Source organism: Thunnus thynnus, chromosome 24, assembly GCF_963924715.1.
Source record: "Thunnus thynnus chromosome 24, fThuThy2.1, whole genome shotgun sequence".
Taxonomy (NCBI): domain Eukaryota; kingdom Metazoa; phylum Chordata; class Actinopteri; order Scombriformes; family Scombridae; genus Thunnus; species Thunnus thynnus.
Window position 1 is genome coordinate 20,681,226 of NC_089540.1, and position 18,132 is coordinate 20,699,357.

Genomic DNA, 18,132 nt, shown 5'->3' on the forward strand with positions numbered 1-18,132 from the left:
GATGATCCAACATTCATTTCCACTTTACACAGTGATTGCTCAGGTTTGTGGAGGAGAGAAACTTCTCTCTCAAGCTTCCTTTTTAAAATTCATTGCACAGCTACTTCTGTCACTTTTCATGTGAGTGCAACACCATAAATCCCCCCCAGGAGAGACTTCCTGGGAATGTTCACCTTTATCCCCGAATTTAAAACAGTTATCATGTCTCCCCCTCATTCTATGGAGACCTGCAACACAAAGACTGGAAACAAGGGGAAACAGCAGCCTGGTTGATGTCCAAAGGTAACATATGCTGTTTCCACTACAGGAACTCAACGTGTATCCATTGTTACTGGTTCTGCTTGTGTTTCCACTGTTCTCCCCTCACGTTGAGGATGAGCTGCTGAACCTAAATGATATTTAATACAAGTTCAGGTTCTCTCAGAGGAAGGAATGCAACAGCTGGTTTAACGCAGGAATTAATAATGCAGGACGTGAGTTTAGACAAACATTGCAGGGAAGTTAGTTTCAATATACAGTATACTCTGCCTACTGTCACAACTCCACACAGTTGACCAATCAGGGTGTAAAGTGGATGTGATTGTTGGTTTTGGAGCAGTTCAACAAAAATTGTTGGACTTCACCCTCTAGAGGAGGTCTGACTATCCAACAAGTGCTTCAGCTGGAGCACACTGAAGCCTTAAGAACCATTCACACCTGGACTCATGGGACTCTAATGACTGACAGGCAGATGGAATAATGACCCACATGTGAGCTTAATAATGGTGAGTTCAGACAGAACACAAAGTGAATTTATCATACAGCTCGTATCGCTGGGCTTTATGAATGTACTTCATGAACGTACAGAGAGGAGAGAGAAAAAGGAGAGAAACTGGAGGGAAATAATAGAAAGAACCAGAGTTCCTGCTGAGTTCTGAGTTCAGTCAGAGGCTGAACTAAACACAAACACACAGAGGCACACTCCCAAAGACACGGTTGGTGTGTCTGTTGCTAGCTGGCTAACAGCTAATGTACAGCTGGTATTTTGGCTGTTGGGTCAAATAAACACAAATGATCCAACAGTAAATCTTGTGCGAGTAACACAAGGTGAAAATTGGCTTTGTGTTGTGTCTGAACACAGCTTTAAGGTGTAAACAGCCCTGCAGGGTTAAACACCTGTGACTTCCCACCAGTCAGTCAGAACTAAAGAAGACTTTTGGATGAGAGGAGAAACACCTTGAAGAATCTAAAACAAGTCCACTGACTGTTGACTGAGCACTTCTAAATATCTTTGTAACATCACATTTTTAATCTTTCCATGACTTACCTGAAGGTTCTGAGATGGTGTTTGACAAATATTTCACTAGATCATTTTGATCGATCTTCCCCAAAATCATTCTGGTCACTTTAATAGCATCTTCACAGTATTTCCCGACCATCAGATCCACTGTTTTAAATCTGTTTGCTTTCTCCAGTCGACTCTTTGGGATTGCTTTGAAGCCTTCAAGACCCCCCCGCTGATACAGGTACCACTTGAATGTTTTAAAGTCATCAGCTTGCAAATCCTCCAAACACTCCAAGAGGACCTTTTTAAGTGACGCCATCTTTTCTTCTGCTAAGATCTGAAAATTATGAATTTGATTAACAATTAAACAGTTAATTTTCTGGATTAGCAACACTGAAGTATTGATTGATAGTATTAAAAATGGAACTGGAAAAGCAGGTTACTCAACCTATTTCCTGACAAAGCACAATACAACTATTAATGAAATGGATTTAGCTGCAGATGAATTTAATTATTTTTGTTAATATTGGACCTAATTTAGCTCAAGGAGATTATTAAGCCTAGCAGTAAAGATGATGTGGAAAGTAAAACTGTTAATGTAAATAAACAATCCATGTTAATAAGGGGAACAGATGAAATGATTGACTTTGTTAAAACATTTAAGAGTAAGAAGTCTACAGACTGGGATGGAATTGACTGACTATGGTTAAATATTATTGAGTGTGTGGTGAAACCACTGACACATATTGTCATTGTCCTGTCACAGTCCTGTCTGGTCTCATTGTGTTTTCTGGGTTTTGGTTGTCTGTTTGCTCTGTGTGTCCCTCCTGTGTTCCTGTACTCCTCCCCAGCCTGCTTTTCCCTCCACACCTGTCCTGCATCAGCCTCGTCAGCCCTGCCCTGTTCCATTTGTTCTCCCAGCCAATCGGCCCCCTTCCTGTTCTCCTGCCTAGTCACCTGTTCCCTGTTCCCTCGTTAGTTCTGTCTGTATTTAAGTCCAGTTTTCAGTTCAGTCTTTGTTGAATAGTCTGTTCATTCTGCCTGTTCCTGAGCTACAGTTGTTGTTAAGTTTCAATAAATATCTGTGCTTCAGATCCTGTCTGCCTGCCGTCTCTTGTGTCCACCTGCCTTCACTCCATCATGACAGAACGATTCAAACAATAATGGACCCAGCGGATCAATTGTTTTCTCAGGAACTATGTGAGGTAACTTATAATCTTTTGTGCCTTTGTAATGACTGGAAATACGCTTCAAGTAGTGAGGACAGAGAGGCAGCCTTATCATTGGCACACCGGGCAGTGTCTTCAAAGTCTTGGTTGAGGAAATTGCTGCCTGGGTGGGCAGAGGACTTTATTAACACTCGTGAATCCCAGCCTGCACCTCAGTCAGCTAAGCACCAGCATGCTAACCTCCAGCATGCTAGCTACCAGCATGCTAGCCTTCAGTCTACACTCCATTAGGTCTTTTCCATGCACATGTGCTGGCTTGGTTTGACTCGGTGCATCAGCCCAGTGCTGCTGGGATTTGCGTCTTCATTACAACAGGGCTACCTGCTTGAAGGTGTCTTTAAAGACCACTTTACTGATTTTCAACCATATCTCCATCTATCTGAATTAGGGATGTATTGTGAAAAACAGTTTTTAATGTTCTGTGTCTCTGAGATGCAGCTTCAAAATCTGCTGTTCTTCCAGGAACCAGTGACGTCATTGGTTCTTGAAGAACACTTCTGTTTACAGTTGTGCTATAAATACTCTGCTTGGTGTGAATTACTTGTAAGCTATATGTACATACAGTATATATGTGTGTGTATAATTGCTGAATTTAATGCATCAGATGGTATTTTGTAAGTGTTGGAACTTAGAAGAGAGTTTAACAAACATCCAGCAGGTGGTGGTAACGCAGCAAAATGGAAATTAAGGAGCCTTAACTGCATTATTTGGAGTTGTTGAAGCGTGTTATGTTATTGTGAAGGACAGATGTTTTGCTATAATTGATGTAGACTTTGTAGACTCAGGAACAACCTGAAAGTCCTGTAAAATCAGCAGCGCGTAGTGTTTACAGCGTGAAGAGAGAGCTGCTAAAAGACCAGTGATGGCGTCTTTTATCTGACTCTGGTAAAGACAAATCTAAAGTAAATGATTAAAACGATATATGGTCAGAAAGGTAAGAAGTTCTACTTTTACACCATCAAACTAGTTGGAAACATCACATGATCATTTATAACAGTAGTTAAAGCGAGGGCGTAGGTTTGGTTTAACTCTGGTAGGGACATTTGATGTTGGACGGTGTAAATAATTGTGTGTGTGTACTTGCTCTCTATCACTCTTTTCTCTTTCATAGAAACATGTTCACACACATAAAGAGCCTGACTGCTAAATGTTTACTTTACTCAATATGCATTTACTGACTGACCTGAAACTGGACTGTATCATGATGTTTTCTCTGATCTTTACATTTTATTTTATTGATCGACTACTTAACTATAAATCTGAGACCAAAACTAACATTTAAAATGAACATATCATAGACTGTCACAATAAATGTGTAGAAACCTGTAGGTAATGTGCTGCTCTGTAACTCGCTGCTGTAGGTTTTCAAACCTCACCTGAGATTCTGTCCTTCTTTCAGTTTGTGGATTTGGGCGACTCAAGAGTTTCATGACACAGTGATGCTCAAACCTCTTTAAATGCTTTACTAATTGTATGCAGAACTAAGTTCATGTACATTAGTAAAATGTGCTGTTTAAACACACTTGAGTATTAAATGTGTCCAGTAAAATAAAATGAACATTCTATAAGTGTACTTTAACTACACTATTATGCTCATAGTGTTTTAATACACTTGCTGAAAACATGTCAATATATGTAAGATACTGTTCTAGTATTTAACAGCAATTATCTTAAAAGTTCACTCAAATTTTACTAACATATTTCAGTGGTTTTTATTAAAAGTACACTATTTCCATTTAACATAAATGTGGTAAATATACTATTGAGTATTTCATGATAGCATAAAATTAGTATACTTTCTATTTACAATAAGTACTTATATAAATGTACTTGAAACATACTCTGCAATACTTCAATGCACTTTAAATTCACTGGAGAATATTTTTTCACTTGTACTGTATAAATGGTCATGTGAGAATTGTTTTCCTTTCATATATGGTTGTGAACTCAATCTTAACTGCAGCTATTAAATATTATGTTGGTTAAAAACCTTCCAAAATAACATTGCATTGTCCTGCAGTAGCAGCACCAAACTGTAAAATTTATATAAAACTGCAAAATGTCTTAAACTGATTTTGTTTGTCGTTATTTGAATCTAACATTTTTGTGTTATAGGTTTGTTGTTGTGAGTTGACAGAAACAAATGGAGCAGGTCAAATTTTGCAGTTATTTTGAGTATAAATTTACAGTAAATTACTGGCTACTGAGTTGCATTACTTTTACAATATATACTGTAATTATACAACAGCATACTGCTATATCTCAGTAATCTAGTGGACATTTTACATTCAGTAACTCACAATACAGAACTTGAAAATATGTATTTGGACAACTGTGTTGCCTTTCAATAACAGCAAACTGACTGCAAGATAAATACACAACACATTAAATATCATTAATATTTCAGCATCCTAAAGTACATTTAAACCCACCTGAGTCGCAGGAGAGCTCGCACCGTCGTCCATCTTTAATGACCTGCAGGGGGATGAATGTATGACCAATCAGATTCAGGCGTAAAAACAGAATCAACATTTGTACTCTTAACTTGCAGTTTGCAGTTTTAACTTCACTGTCGCAACACAGGGAGGAAATTTGTGTGTTCGTCTCTCAGACTTTTTGAAACTTCACTGTTGAAAAAAATCCTGCACAAATTTTAATTACATACAAAATATTTATACAGCTGCAAAACTTGATTATACATTCACAAACTATTTCACAAGCTCTAAACATTTATGATTATTATTTGATTTGATTCCATGATGCTTTACTTCCTGTTACATCCCCCAAAGCATTATGGGAACCGTAGTTCCATAACTGAGAGCACAATTATTCCCTAAATCAAATGAAGACAAAGAACAAAGAATAATAATAATAGTGATAAAATGCATGAATATGAACTTTTGTTCATGTTGACATCACTAATGCTCAGACTTTAAATCCTCTGCTCTAAATGTAACATTCTTCATCTTCTCTTCACTTGAATCTCATAATGACTGACAGAGTTATTTCTCTCAGGGTCAATCTGTGTTCAGTCAGCACTTCAACATGCTGCTTGTTTCTTAGTTTTACTGCTGAACATCTGCTGAAATGACAAACATCCCTGCAGATTTTATCAGCTGTTTCCAATAAATGTTAATTAGGTGAGTTGTTCAAACTGTAAAGTGAAACCTGTCTGTTGTCTGCTGACAAAAAAGATAAAATTACTTAAATATTGTTATTAGAATTGTACTAATGACTTTAGTAAAATGACTCCAAACACAAAGAGGGACAGAGAAGCAGAGTGAAGCTATTTCAACAATATTTCCAACACATGGAGGCTGTTAGCTCACTGTCATTCTTCATCCTCCCACCAGATGGAGCCAAAGTCAACAAAGCTTCAAATCTTACACATAGTGTCTGTAAGAACATTGATCAGATCATTAGTGTCTGGATCAATGATTGATTTTGCTGCAGCTCTTCTATTCTGCTTCACTGTCTTAAAAATATATGATGTTTCAAATCCATCAAAGTCATGATTGAGCCCAAGCCTGAAGGAAACTGAGATGTATTATTTTGTCCATATCTTCCAGCCCTAACTTATGGATTATGTAATAATAGTGTGAGTCAGAGAAAGCTGCCATCAGCTGCTGTACTTCAACACACACAGAGCTTTGAGTGTGAATAATGGTGGTGGAGAACAGTGATGGACAGTTAGAGATCCTCATCTCACCTCTGAGCTTTGGTCTGGCTGTCATGTTCCCCACACAGAGAGCTTTTAGAGGGAGGGAATCCCTCCTCTCTGTCCTCACACTGATCCATGCTGCTGAAGTCACATCCACATCAGTCACACACACTTTCTACCTTCATCTGGAGAGGAAACACAAATCATCCTTTACATCATTTCTCCTGTCAAACCCTAAATATCAGCTGCTCCTCCTGTGATCGGCTGTTATTTTCTGTTATATATCAGTGTGAATGCAGCCAGACAGCAGTGTGACGCAGAGAAAGCTGCCATCAGCTGCTGTACTTCTACTATCAGTCCACTAGATGGCATCATGAAGCTGCAGTGAAGTGAAGAGCAGCACACATGATGCATGGAGGAGGATTTACATTCACTGACTCACACTGACTGAATTTCATTCATATTCAGTCAATTCAACACCAATAAACAACATGTCAATAGTTTCAGTTATCTATTAGTTCTCTTTGATGTTGTTGTCACATTAGTAGTGCACATGACGCACAAACACAAATGTATTAAATGATTAGAATCAGGGCTCATTTACTTTGATATGACTTCTTTTACAGTAAATACAAACTTGTTAAACAGCAGCAGATGTTAGATCTTAACTGCTATCAGACATTTAACAACACAGATAAAATGTCATTTGGTGTAAAGTGAAACTATTTTATAGCCTTTTTTAATTGAGTAGTTTAATTTGGATCAAATTGTGCATAAAGCCGACAGTGTTTTAATGTGGTGATGGTACACGTGAACTTCTGAGAGAAACTCAGTAGTTACAGATGAACTCTGATTACAAAGATATATGAAGCAATAAATACACACATCATCAGCTCCTGTCTAACTGCTTATACCAGTAATAAGTCCTTATAAAGCAAGAACACAAGTGGACTGTATGCATGTTATTGTAGCAACATTGAACTTGATGACGTCCTCTGACTGTCCCTCCACATCAGTCAATACAATACATTTGATTTAAAGCTTCCACAGGAAACAGTAGCAGGCCTATACTGTAGTGTCTGACTTTACGCTGCTGGAAACAACCTTAAAAAAGTAGATTTAGTTTGATTTGTGAGAGCTGAAGAAAGGAAATAATCATCAGCTGTTCATTAATATTGTTTGATTCCAGTAAATCAATCATTTAACAACATGTAGATTTATCTTCCAACATGAGAGTTCTCTAAACTTTCTGATGAAATAAAAACATCACACAGCAACAAACAAACCCTGAAGTTACTAAAGAGAAAGTTCAACTATGAAACAAAGCAAACTTACAGTTAACATCCAAACTGCTGAAGACAAAGACTCTCCACTCCACGTCTGTCAGAAAAGTGTTTGCCACAGGTGAGCTGTTTCCTGGAACGAGTCAGAGCTCCACCTGTAGAGGAGGAGGGACAGGTAGGAAGACTCACAACATGATGACACTTTATGGATGTTTGTCACTCATTTATTCTTCATGTATTTGTATATTTATTGTTGTATTGATGGTTTCTCAGTGTTTAACTGTGTGCTGTTAGAATAAATAACTCATCATGACGTTCATGTGAAGACAAGCTGAATGTTACATTTAGATTCATCAGATTTAAGACATTTAACTGACAGGTCATTGAGTTCATTGAGTTATAAAATAACTGATTAATAATGATTAATGATCAAAGTCCAGTTTCTGTATCAGGATCTGATGGCAGGATTCTACTTTTAGACTATTGTTATGAGTCAGACTGAACAGCGAGGATGAAACAGTATCAACTGTAATGTGAAGTGTTGAGTGTAATTAATACCTTTCCATGTTGGTAACCTGCAGCACCTGATGAAGACACACAGACAGGTTCATTATTATTCTTCAGTCATCAGCAAATCAAATGTGTGTTTCTACATGTAGACTCTGATTTAAAGGCAGCCAGCTGTCATTCTGACTATTTGCTGTTGGATGAACTTTGTGGCATCGAGTCATTAACAAAGACATGAGAAATCAGTGATGAAATGATGAGTCTTCTTCTGTTCTGGAAGTCAACACACCAACAAACAAACAGCAGCTTGATTGTGATGAAGAGGAAACATTAGAGATGGTGATGAAGAGGATTCAAACCAAACAAAGTTCCACTTACTCAACTTCTTCCCATGAACGTGGTCTCTCTGCAGATCTCTGCTGTCTGGACCAGGTCTGTTTAGAAAAAGAGCTTTATTCATCTGAGAGCTTCATCAGTCTTCTGTGTCTGCAGGCTGCTGTCACACTGAAACACTGAACCTGGACACCAGTAAAACCATAAACCAGTGTGAACCTGCAGCTCAGAGCTCAAAGATCATCTGCTTTAATAGAACACATCTGTAACCTACAGCCGCCTTCCTGCCCCGACTCTAACATACTGTAAAAACCTCAGAACAAATAAACCTCCTGATCACTAACAGCAAACATCAACCTTTGTTTATTGTGAAGATGTGAATTCAGACTGCAAAGAATCAAATGTAGATTTGATGGAGGCGCTCAGGAATCACTTCCTCTATTTACACTCTACTATATCAAGTCAGAGCAGGAAACAGGAAGTCCAATAATCCAAAATCAATCATGTTCACAGAGACTTTCTACCTTCATCTGTAGAGGAAACAGCTGAAAGCATCAGTTCAATCATATCACCTGCTTCTCCACAATCTGCTTCATAGAAATGACAGCTGCTGTATATTCACATGTACAACTGTAGTTAGAGATGAAACATCAAACAGCATCCTAGAGATAAAAACACCACTGTGCTTTTGACCTTTTGACCTCGCATATGGCTGATTATTTTCTATGGGAGTGTATCGCTGCCACCATGAGAAAGAAATATTTGCTGAGTTTGTGGATACGAGAGAAAAGCTTTTCATTAGAAGAAGAAAGTTACTGGTTATGATGAGAAAAACAACTGGTTCTGCAAGTGATGTGTGTTATCTTTATGTGCTGATGTCTCCTCTGCTGTTCAAAAAGAGCTCATGAAGAAATGATTCATTATGAAATTATTAGTCAAAACTACAACTGGACCTCATGTTATGAATAATGACAGACAGCTAGAAACAGGATGAAAAAGAGGAGAAAGTTTTAGTTTAATTAGTTTAGTTACATTAGAGACGTCTTGTTAATCAGGTTTGACATGTAGGAAAAAAGAAAACTGCTGTTATCATTTTCCTCCTTTCAGGAATATTAATGATCTTCTTTTGAACCTCCCTCTCTCCTGCAGCGGCGGCCATCTACGACTACGCTCCCCACGAAGAAGACGAGCTTTGGCGCCGTCATCTACGTGATGAAGAAGAACCGCGACGGCTGGTCGGAGGGCGTGATGAACGGGACGCTGCAGCTGATCAGATTGATCTGATACATCACTGCAGTTTCACACCGAAGTGGAGACAGATTATAGATTCAATTTAAATGTTTCACTCCCAAGTTTTATGCTTTACTTGTTTTCTGATTCATCATATATTTAAAATCTGTTAATTGTCGGTCTGATCAACAAAAGAACCATAAACAACTTTCTTCATGTATTAGAAAGATTTTTCTTTTCATGATGTTATTTCCTCCTTTAAACTGTTTCTTGCTGACAGACAGACTCTTCCTGACTTTAATTTGATCCATAATAACAGTTCAACACATTTATATTTTACATCATTTATTGTCATTTCCATTCAGTCACATGTGAGCCTGATATATATGAGTTACATCATTTCAATTTTCCCTGAAACATTTAGCCAAATACATATTTCCCAGTGTTCAGGAGACACTCTGATCATATTCTGGGTTATTAAATAATGAATTCACTATCAGGATTATCAAAAAATACAGATACAAATAATCAATAAATAGTATAAACGCATTCTGCCAGTAGAAATGGTTCCTGTGTGTCTGAGCAGGACACAGTATAAATACAGAATGCAGGTTGTTATTGAGGTGTTTGTTAAACAGGAAACAGGCTGCAGAGAGGAAACAGCTGTTCTAGCGGCGATAACTGTGAACCTTTATTAGTGTTAACACAGTGCACACGTGTGCAGACACAAACTCCATCAGAAGTTTCTACAGCTGTTAAAGCCGACTGACAGCTGGTCCAGCTGTGATCAGCTGATCCAGCTGTGATCAGCTGTCGGCGTCATCAGAAACGGACGTCGCTTCACGTGACGCTTCAGAGAAGAGGACGTCTCATGTCTCTTAAAACACATTTCCTGTTTCCTCTCCTCGCTTGGTTTCCTTGCGTCTCTCCTGCATCCTCGGTGGGAGGGACTAAGACGCAAGGAAAAGACGCCAGTGAGGGAGACGTGGATGCAGTTTAAGAGACTTGGGAAGCAGCCATTACGTCAGATCTATGGGTCCTGATTACAACCTTCATGACTATCAGTCACTGAACTGCTGCATCTCGCACAGACAGCGTTGCTGCTGCAGCTCTGTCTTCCTACATAGAGTTTGGCTTTGATAATGGACATCAATAATAGCATGTTTCATGTCATTTTATCATAAATTTCATTTATATTTAGTTTAATAAGAACAAGTAGTGGAGTTCAGCGCCAGAGAGGCTTCCTGCCGCGGCTGCACCGCCCAGACTGACCCACAGTAGTGACACTTCCTGTCTGTGACATATTCTACAGATATAGACATTGAAATAATGTTGCTGGTATGATGTTAATATGACTGTTAACAGATCATTTCTCTATTTTTGCTGAGAACCGCGAGCGTCACGCGGAGAAAATAGGAAAAACAATTCTCCATGTGACACTCTATGAAAATAAAAGCAACATCTTTGTTCTTTAGTGCTTCCACCTCCTTCCTCCTCTTACTAACCACACATAGAAACACACACACACACCTGGAGAGCAGATAACTGGGTAACAGAGCTCAGCGCTGTCCCCAAGTTATCTTATTAGTCCCTTTAACTCACTCTGTTCAAGGCGGGAATATTGCGCCTTTAATCCGCCTCGCTGCTCTGTATGACAGGTACGCACAGAGAGAGAGGGGGGGGGGCAGAGTCGCTCCACCAATAAACCGGATCGACTGTGTGAATATCAGGGACAGTCTGCATGGGGGGACCGGGAGCTGACGCTGTTGTGTAGCCCGTGTTCAGACCAGAACTTAACCGCCGTTAAACAATCAGAAAATAATGCTTCCTCACTAGCAGCATCCCTCTCTTCATTCACCCTCTAACTCATCTGGACAATCAGTCTTTTCTGTTAAAGGAGCAAAACTATGGAGCTGAAAATGCAACACAATGTTAATGTTTTCAACAGAGGTGTTAAATCATGGCTGAAAGAGAAACAACACTGCTCTCACACCTAACACCCCTGTATAGACACACCTGGAGTTTGATTTTCTTTCTTTTTAACTTTGTAAAAAAGCCTCCGGTGGACAGCTGTTGTAAATGAGCGTTTCTCTACAAACACTAAATACAGTGAACTGCTGCCTGTGCATAATTGTATGTTGCAGCTCCAATAAATAAATCAAATAAACTGAACTTAACACAGTCGACTGTAAGAAAAACACTCACACAGGAAGTAGAGACTCTGCTGCAGGTTGAGAGCGATGATCTGTCGACGATCACAACTGATGAAAGGATCAATCACCACCCTGAAACTAAACACTCACATGTCCTCATACAGATGCTCCTGATTGGTTGGAGGTGATCATCAACTTCCTGTTACTGAAACATGTCTAATAACAAGCAGGGCTGTGATTGGCCAGCAGTAACAGGAGGTGGTCACTGAAACCTGCAGAGCAGCACGTCTGCAGTTTCAGGTATGTGGGTGTCGACAGAGAAGAAGACAGATCTTAAGTCTACTCAACAGGGCGTCTCCTCAACAGCTCTGATGCTTGTTTGAACTTGTGAAAGGTTCAGTCATAGCAGTCATAGAAATCATGTTTGTGCGTCTGAACAGATGTTCCTGTGTGAACATGTGTTTATTGTGAAACAGATGCTGGGTGTAATCATGCATAGAGTGGAGGTTGGTGAGAAACACATGAAGAAGTTTTGGCTCCACTGTTCGGGGCTCACTCCTCTACAGCAGCTCGTATGTCTGTATCGGTGTGAGTGAGCCGCTCTGAGCATTAAAGACAGTCTGACAACACTATATCCACAGTGTCTCTTTCCTCATTGAAGTCAAGTGCAAGAGCTAAACTGCCACGACACCCACAATCCTCTCCCTCAAGCACTGAATCAGCCAATAGCAGTTTTCCTCCTGCCATTAACAATGTGACTTATTAGACAGCTATTTAATACTTTAGTGAATCCAGTAACCTAACCTTACTAATTCACTCTCACAATAACGTTGCTGTGACTGTTGTTTATGCATCTTTTCTGATTTGTAATCATCATCATTTCATTTCACAGTAAAAAGCTGAGTGGCGACCCGCTGTCTCCAATCTTTACAGGAAGTGTTTTGCTGCTGCATCGCTGTGCACTTGCAGGCACAGTTAGAGCAGAAGAATGAGTCCCACAGTTCAACTTGTTCTGCTGAGCAGCTCTACTAGAAGAACATTGGTGAAAAATCAACCAACTGACTGAACTGGACTCATTTCTGTCATGTTGAATAAGAATTGAATGTATTTTTATTCTGTTGATTATTTTCTCACACATGATTGATCTTCAGGCCGTTACTTTGCAAACAGGGAGCTCACAGCGCAGTCTGACTCTTTATGTCCACTATCAAAGGCTGAGGCTTTATATCGCCTTGTGTTGACGTTCCAACATCATCCTGCTTCTGGCTCAGCTGTAACCAAGAGAGTAGAAGTCACAATAGAAAGAGACTTTACTGTCACTCTGTGACTCCTGGACCTGACAGACTCTCCCAGTAAGTAGAGACAACAAAATGGTGGAGCGTTTCCTTGATGGAGCGTTTCCATGATGGAGCGTTTCCATGATGGAGCGTTTCCATGGCAGAGCGTTTCCATGCTGGAGCGTTTCCATGGTGGAGCGTTTCCTTGGCGGAGCGTTTCCATGCTGGAGCGTTTCCATGATGGAGCGTTTCCATGGTGTAGCGTTTCCATGATGGAGCGTTTCCATGGTGTAGCGTTTCCATGATGGAGCGTTTCCATGGCAGAGCGTTTCCATGCTGGAGCGTTTCCATGCTGGAGCGTTTCCATGGTGGAGCGTTTCCATGATGGAGCGTTTCCATGGTGAGCGTTTCCATGGTTGAGCGTTTCCATGGTGGAGCGTTTCCATGGCGGAGCGTTTCCATGGTGTAGCGTTTCCATGGTGCAGCATGTGGTTTGAATGTGCTGTAAGCAGATGAAGCAGCAGCTCCTCCTCTGTCTGGATCAGGAAGTCTTTCAGTCCTTCCTCTTTAACTCAATGTTCACTAGCAAGAACGACGCCACAACAATATGTCGTTTAAAGGTTTAATGGAATACAGGAGTTATTGAGAATAGATGAATGGATGTGGGTGAGATAGAGGGAAGATGTCATCAGGCTGGTCTGGGAGGATGTACCGAAGACCGGGCGGAGGGAGACTCAGTGTGGGGGTTCCATCGCAGGCACGTATATCCACCCGAGCTGATCACGGGCCTTCAGACAGTGCCTAGAATGAGACATGGGAGAGGTATGCACCGGATTGAATAGGAAAGGATGAAGGGATGAGGTCGGAAGATGGAAGGGAAAGGGAGGGTGGGTCGAGAAATCTGACACAAACAGGGCAGGATGGGTTGACCCGGCATAAGTAGGCTTGGCAGGTGATTAGAGGTGTGGTTGAGACCTGGTTCTGCTCCCGAACCTAAGTTAACAGGTTAACTACATTTCAAACTCTGACTTGTACATTTGTTGATGTTTGATATGAAATAAATGAGAGTTGAGATGAAGCTCTGACTGTGTTTCTATCAGACTGAACTCAACTCAACTCTATTCTTTCTAGATATGATCCACCTGCTGTGGACAGATACATCATTCATGACTGTGAAGGTGTTTCAGCTTCTGCTTTGTGTCCAAAGATCAATTTACAGAAATCAGTTGACATGATGATGTTCAGTCTGTTCAATGAAAACACAAGTAGAGACGATGTTCAGCCTCTAACACGCACTGAGAGCCGCTTTCACTTCCTGTATTCTGAGTTATTGATGCTGATGCTTTGTGGTTATTTAAAGCTCAGACTCACAGCACAGATGTTTCCTGTTTCAGCTGCTTTAACATGGAGTCTTTCAAACTTCCTGTTTTCTAGTTTTACTTGAGTTCAGTCAAAGATAGAAGAGTCTCCGCTCCACTCATTTAGGACTTTTCTAACATCACTGCGTCCCAAATCCACAAGCTACTACACACTCATTCTAAGCAGGTTTTGAGAGTAAATTCAGTTTCCTCAAAGCAGACAGCGTGCAGACTAAATACGCTGGATTTCTCACTGTGAATCTCATCAAGAGAAGAAGAAAAACAGACGAGGGAACAGCTGTAGTCGGCTTCATCTGTTGTACTAACTGACTAACTGTGTGTCTTTCTCAGAGGAGCCATCTTTGATCAGCTCATGTTTGTTTTCTAGTTTCAGGTTCTTCTGAATACTTCAATACTTTACAACCTCCCTACCCGACCTCCTATCCCATTTGTTCCCACTGAAAATGTTTTTAAAAAGCTGAATGATTTCCTAAAACAACAGGGTTTTGTAGTTTGAAGCAAATGTTATTCAAACAGGAATATATATGGGATTAGTTTGGGACTATTTTCTATGGGAGTGTATCGCTGCCACCATGAGAAAGAAATATTTGCTGAGTTTGTGGATACGAGAGAAAAGCTTTTCATTAGAAGAAGAAAGTTACTGGTTATGATGAGAAAAACAACTGGTTCTGCAAGTGATGTGTGTTATCTTTATGTGCTGATGTCTCCTCTGCTGTTCAAAAAGAGCTCATGAAGAAATGATTCATTATGAAATTATTAGTCAAAACTACAACTGGACCTCATGTTATGAATAATGACAGACAGCTAGAAACAGGATGAAAAAGAGGAGAAAGTTTTCTGCTTCTGTGGAGAAACTGAGCAGTTTTTTTGTCATGGTGGCAGCAACGCGCTGCCGTAACTTCCAGATGTGGATTTGGTGCTCTAGTGAGTATTTACAGCAGCAGGACGGTGACTCAACATGAACTACAGAGGCCATTTTCACTGGAATGAAGGAACATGTCACCCAGTGCAACACTGTGGCTCATTGCTGTGTTTTTAATAGTTTCTGGACAACAACAGAGGAATAAGATATATGAGGCTTCAGCTACACAGACAATACTGAGCAGCACAACTCATTCATTCTTGGTTTTGGTCTTTTCATGGGATTTGTTGACCCTCAGAAAAAGATCAAACATCACCAAGCTTTAAGTCTTCATGAGCATGTTGGAACAATCATTATTTGACCAATGAAACATGAAAAAAGTTCCAACAATATGACATCTGCTGGTTATTGATGTCATTTCTGGAAGTGTTTGAGTTCTGAGCAGCTGAGACCTGACAATAATAATAATAATGAGACCTGAGATTGAAATCTTAGAGTCCAGATGAAACAGCATTTCCAGAGGATCCAACTTCCTTCTTTGAGCCTCTAAAAACAAACATCATTCTTTAGTCAAACTGCTCACAGCAAAGACAAAAGCAGCTGGTGACAAGTTTCAAGTTCTTGGTCCTACAATTGTAGATCTGAGCCTCAAATGTGAAACATGAATCCAGAAAACCAGTCACAAGGAGAATCTAACAAGTGAAAAAAGAAAGAAAAAAGAGCCAAAATAAATCAAGTCATCAGTTAGAAAGGAGATGAATGTAGATAAAGATCAATATTACAGATTTTAATGCTTTTGACGGGTTTCTTCTTTAAGAAGGTTGAGATAGTGTTTATATAATGTTCCATCTGCTTTATAATTACAGCAAATATTGTTTTTTGTTAGTAAATTTACACTTGAGGATGTGAAATGTTTCCATAAAACAATTGAATAAGAGTCATTTTCTTAAATAGTATCTTTAAAGGAAGGGCTGAAGTTTGGCATCATATTATTAACTAGTTTCAGGTTGAAATTAGCAGAAAACAACAAGGAAGAATTTTACAGGATGAAAGTTCAAAAGAAGCTGAAGCTGTTTCTCATTTATTTACAGTTCAGACTTTTTACCAGTTGATATTTTTCATGTAATAATTCCAGTCTGATATTTAACAGGAAACAGCAGCAGTGTTGTTGTGAAACAGCTCTGAGTCTGCGCACTGATGACCTCAGCGCTGACACCTTACCTTTGGAGGCCTGCTATTGGCTGATTCAGTGAGCAGGGCATCATGGGTAGTTGTAGTCCTTGCAGTCAGTCAGCTCAGAAGAATCAGACTGTGATCAAAGTGACTTTTAACAGGATCATTGAGGAGCCTCGACACATCTTTATCTTTATTATTATCACATGTGACTCACTTATCATAACTGCAGGAATAATGATTGATTATTGATCAGTACAGTTAGAATGTGTCTAATATGTGCATTAAAGGTGGAGTATTACTCTTCATTGATGAAGCTTTGGCGCCCTCTGCTGGTGAAAAGATAAACTGCACGCTGTCAGTTTAATGAACACAGATTACAGGAAGTGTTTTTAAATGATAAAATACTTAAATATTGTAATTAGAATTGTACTAATGACTGCTGTTAACCACACTGATACCAGCAGTGATGTCATCAATACAAACATTGATGCTTCATATTGATCTGGATGTAATTTGACTGTTAAAGTGACTCACAGAGAAACTGTCATGATCACTGCCCTCCAGTGATCACTGTCAGTAACTACAACTCTCCACATACAGCACTGACAGTAATACCTGGGGGGGGGGGGGTTGACCTTTGCCCCTTGATGTCCAAACTGCCCTTTTGTCAAGTCATATTTATTTTTATTTGTATGTATTTATTGATTTAATGTTTGTGAAGGCCTGCTCGTGGCCCTTCAAGAAGAACATTTAACAATTAATAATAATTTATCTCTAAATAAAATGACCGTCATGGCCGCTGCCGTCAGTCACATGATGACCTTTCACCTGAGGTCATGGTGACGTGTCCTAACAGTAGTAACTGAGTTGCTGCTGCAGACAGACGCTCGGCGGGAGAAATAACAATGATTTGATTTCATTTCACTGTAAAAAGGGAGAACTTCAGCTGCCGGTAAGTGAGGTTTGCAGCGCTGTTATGTGCACGTTGTTTGCTGTATTTTACAAGAGGAAGTGACGTGAACGTGCACGTTTGTCGTACAGCCTGTTCGGTTAGCCGTTAGCTGCCAGCTAACCACAGTGTGCTGCTCTTCATTACTATGTATGTAATGTGTTTATTGATCGGTCAGCTGATCATATTTATTCATCAATCATCAATCAATCACAAAAACACTCTTGTGACTTTATTTCTTCTTCATGAGCCAAAAGGCTTCTGTTCTTCTCTGTTTCAGCGTCTCAGCTCCTTCAGGAAAATATGACGTCACACAAAAAAAATCATCACGTCACATTTTCACAAACTAAATAAGTAACATTTTATTCAGACATATCCTGCAGGCTGCAGCTGTTTTATTGATCCTTTATGTCGGTTCTATAGATCTAATCAAATGATCAAACACTGGAGCAGTTATCAGCTGTTTTCCTTCCAGCTATCAATATGTATCATCATTAGTACATTGTAAAGACTATACACTAAAACATTAAAATTTATAATGGCAGTCTATGGGACGAACCGTCCAACTGAGTTGGAACCTTGGTCACTTTGACACTCAACTGCTCGGAAGTCCCTCATCGTACAGACGCCATTCAAACTGTAAAATGTTCACAAAACTTTGAACTGTCAAAGTTATCAGATTGTTTAGTGATATCTTTTTATAGTTTTTCAGCAATTTAAGCCCAAAGTCAGGGGTTTTGAGGACTTTTTCAGGTCTCACCAGTGTGTCATGTGATCAGGCACAGTGGAGAGCACAGACAATTTTAGACCAGAACATTATTATCTAAAG

At 39.7% G+C, this 18,132-nt stretch overlaps 2 protein-coding genes across 2 annotated transcripts in view; both read right to left on the minus strand.

Annotated features, from left to right (window-relative positions):
- Positions 1 to 11,911, minus strand: part of LOC137176849 (NLR family CARD domain-containing protein 3-like) — a 232,215-nt gene extending 220,304 nt beyond the window's left edge. The window contains exons 1-4 of the mRNA XM_067582838.1: positions 11,713 to 11,911; positions 6,203 to 6,339; positions 4,926 to 4,968; positions 1,307 to 1,601 (exon numbers count right to left, since the gene is read on the minus strand). Coding sequence (XP_067438939.1) covers positions 1,307 to 1,601; positions 4,926 to 4,968; positions 6,203 to 6,291 — 427 coding nt within the window. The 5' untranslated portion in view covers positions 6,292 to 6,339; positions 11,713 to 11,911. The remainder of the gene's footprint in view (positions 1 to 1,306; positions 1,602 to 4,925; positions 4,969 to 6,202; positions 6,340 to 11,712) is intronic.
- Positions 1 to 18,132, minus strand: part of LOC137176846 (NLR family CARD domain-containing protein 3-like) — a 376,610-nt gene that overhangs the window by 303,381 nt on the left and 55,097 nt on the right. The window contains exons 2-4 of the mRNA XM_067582827.1: positions 8,323 to 8,378; positions 7,996 to 8,021; positions 7,490 to 7,592 (exon numbers count right to left, since the gene is read on the minus strand). The gene's annotated coding sequence lies outside the window, so the exon portion shown is untranslated. The remainder of the gene's footprint in view (positions 1 to 7,489; positions 7,593 to 7,995; positions 8,022 to 8,322; positions 8,379 to 18,132) is intronic.